This window comes from Vanellus vanellus, assembly GCF_965231255.1.
Source record: "Vanellus vanellus genome assembly, chromosome: 6".
Classification (NCBI taxonomy): domain Eukaryota; kingdom Metazoa; phylum Chordata; class Aves; order Charadriiformes; family Charadriidae; genus Vanellus; species Vanellus vanellus.
The window spans coordinates 17,155,199-17,157,835 of NC_138911.1; the positions used below are offsets into that span (position 1 = coordinate 17,155,199).

The 2,637-nt window shown below is 62.6% G+C and overlaps 1 protein-coding gene across 2 annotated transcripts; it reads left to right on the forward strand.

The window, feature by feature from the left end:
* The first annotated feature begins 591 nt into the window (after positions 1–591).
* CDKN1C (cyclin dependent kinase inhibitor 1C) lies at positions 592–2,324 on the forward strand. Of its 2 annotated transcripts, none has more exons than XM_082485117.1 (3): positions 592–1,014; positions 1,290–1,416; positions 1,583–2,324. In XM_082485117.1, exons 1-3 carry the CDS (start codon positions 727–729, stop codon positions 1,834–1,836), a joined length of 669 nt encoding a protein of 222 aa, XP_082341243.1. In that variant the 5' UTR covers positions 592–726; the 3' UTR covers positions 1,837–2,324. The 2 variants fall into 2 exon arrangements, with proteins under 2 accessions (XP_082341243.1, XP_082341244.1); XM_082485118.1 differs by having other exon boundaries at positions 592–1,186; positions 1,583–1,707.
* Positions 2,325–2,637: the final 313 nt, after the last annotated feature.

Sequence of the window (2,637 nt, forward strand, 5' to 3'; positions counted from 1 at the left end):
AGCCAGAAACGATCCCGTTTTCCTCCACACGCATCACCTCCCCCGCTCCAAACCCCCGCGCTCCACGGATGCTGAAAAACCTCCCGGCCACACCTCTCGAGAAAAAAAAAAAAAAAAAAAAAAGTAATAATAACAACACACACACACACAACAGACACATCCCTACACGCTGAAAAGGCAACACGGGGGGGGGGGGGGGGGGGGGAAACAACCCCGAAAGCGGCCCGGGGAGGAAGCGGCGGCGGAGCGGCGGCCGCCGGCAGACAAAGGGAGCGGGGCCGGCGGCGGGCGGGGAGCGCCGCGGCCGCCCCCCGGGGCCGGGCCAGCGCCGGGGCCGCCTCCCCCCCGGTCCGCGGCGGGGCCGGGCCGGGCCAATGCGGCCGGCGGCGGCGCGGCGCTGCCCGGCGCAGCCAATGGAGGGCGCGGGCAGGAGGGCTGCCGCCGGGGGCCGGGGGGCGGCGGGGGGGTCCCCGCCAATCGCGGCGGGCCGACGGCAGGGAAATACTATTATGCTAATGGTTGTTTTGCTCGCACTCGCGGGGAGCGGGGTTTAAAAGCCAGGCGGCCGGGGGCAGGGGCTCAGAGGCGGGAGGCTGGGCCGGCCGGAGCGCGGACGGCACGGGAGGATAGGATAGGCGAGGCGCAGAGAGGAGCGGCGGGAGGGGGGGGTCACCCACCCCTTCCCAGCCCACCCCACCCAGGCACCCCGCGTCCTACCCGGCGGCGATGTCCAACGTGCACCTCTCCGGCGCCGCCGCCCTGGAGCGCCTCTCCGCCCGGCGAGCCCTGGCCGGGCACGGCCGCAGCCCCGTCTGCAGGAGCCTCTTCGGGCCGGTGGACCACGAGGAGCTGGGCCGGGAGCTGCGGAACCGCCTGCGGGAGATGGGGGAGGACGACCAGCGCCGCTGGGACTACAACTTCCATACCGACACGCCGCTGCCGGGGCCCGGCCGCCTGCGCTGGGAAGAGGTGGAGGGCGGCGCCGTGCCCGCTTTCTACCGGGAGACGCTGCAGGTGGGGCGGCGCCGCGTCCCCCTCCACCGGGCGCCCCCGTCCCCGCCGCCGCCACCGCCCGCCGCCGCCGCCGGCAAGGGGCCCGGGGGGCGCCTGAGCCGGGAGAACCGCGCCGCGCCCCGCCGCCGCGGCATGCGGCTCCGCCGGAGGGGCCCGACGGCCCGCATCACAGGTGCGTGGGGGGCGCCGGGGGGGCGGGGGGCGTCCCGCCGCAGCGGCTGACGGACCCCCCCCTCACCCCCTCCCTTCCTTCTCCTTCTCCGTCCCCCATCCAGATTTCTTCGCGAGGAGGAAAAGGCCGGCGGAGCCCAAGGCGGCGGCGGAGCGCCCCGCCGGCTGCCCGCCGCCCCCCGCCGCCGTGCCGGCTGAGCAGACCCCCCGCAAGCGGCTCCGGTGAGCCAGGTGAGGAGCGCCCCGGGGGCGGGCGGGGGTGTCCGGGTGCTTTCTGCGCTTTATTTCCCCCCGCACACACATACACACACACCACCACCACCACCGTTTTTCTTTTTTTTCTTTTTTTCTTGCCTGTTTATTTTTGTTTTTCTTCTCCTTTTTTGTTCCTCCCCAGACTTTTGCACTACGGCACCCACGGGAGAGGCGCGCCGCCCCCGGAGGCGCGGCGCCCCGGAGGCGCGGGGGGCAGGGGCGGGCGGCGCGGCGAGCCGGGACCCCCCCCGCGCCCGTCCGGACCGGGAGAGGGAGTCGGAGCGGAGCCGGAGCCGGAGCGTCTGCCCGCCGGCCGCGGCCGCGCACGGAGCAGTGTTAACGTACAACTGTGCAATGTATTACGTTTTATATAGAAATGTATTATGCCTAATGTGAGTACACTGGCCAGAAGTGTAAAGCTTTAAAAGTCATTTATATGAAATGTTTAATCTCTGCTGAGCTCTCAGTGCAAAAAAAAAAAAAAAAAAAAAAAAAAAAAAAAGAAAAAAGAAAAAGGAAAAAGAGAAAAGAAAAAATGAAAAAAGCAAGTGTATATTTGTACAAAACTTTTTTTTAAGAGTTATACTAACTTATATTTTCTATTTATGTCAGAAATGTGGATAACTTTGACATCCAATAGTCTTTTTTTTCTTTTGGTTAAGCCAAAGGGCACTATATTTGCTTTTGTTATTTACAAAATGTAAATTTATTTTTATAGTCGGATTTTTTTTTTTTTTTGCATTCACAAGATGTAGCTATGAATCAAAATATTTTTTAGACTTGACTTGAAGACAAATCTGTTTCAATGGTTCCTGAGCCGGTCTGTACCACTGCCATTGCAAATAATGCCACAACTTCAATAATAAATAAAAAATACGAGCAAACCCTGCAAGGCTGTTTAGTGTGTGATGTGCACATGCCCTCGGGTGGGGAAAAGGGAGCCCGAGGGGAGGGGGGATGTGACTGGGACAGCCCCCGAGGCTGGGGCGGTGCCTTTGGGGGGGGGGGGGGGGGGGCTGCCCCTCTACAGCGGATCACCCGGGGTCCCCGCAGCGCGACCCCGCTTCCATCTACGAACTTGCCTGCGATTCGGAGGGGAGAGGAGGTGGGTGGGTTATATATATATTTTTTTTTCTTTTTACCCCTTAAAAACAAGCGTCCCTGAGTCCCGCTGGATTTAACCAAGTGTGAAGGGAG

Excerpts from the sequence above, each read along its gene's own strand:
- CDKN1C (XM_082485117.1), top strand. The coding sequence starts at position 727 with ATGTCCAACGTGCACCTCTCCGGCGCCGCCGCCCTGGAGCGCCTCTCC. Across the intron at positions 1,015-1,289 it reads TCTACCGGGAGACGCTGCAG|ATTTCTTCGCGAGGAGGAAA; the intron begins GTGGGGCGGCGC and ends TCCCCCATCCAG. Across the intron at positions 1,417-1,582 it reads AAGCGGCTCCGGTGAGCCAG|ACTTTTGCACTACGGCACCC; the intron begins GTGAGGAGCGCC and ends GTTCCTCCCCAG.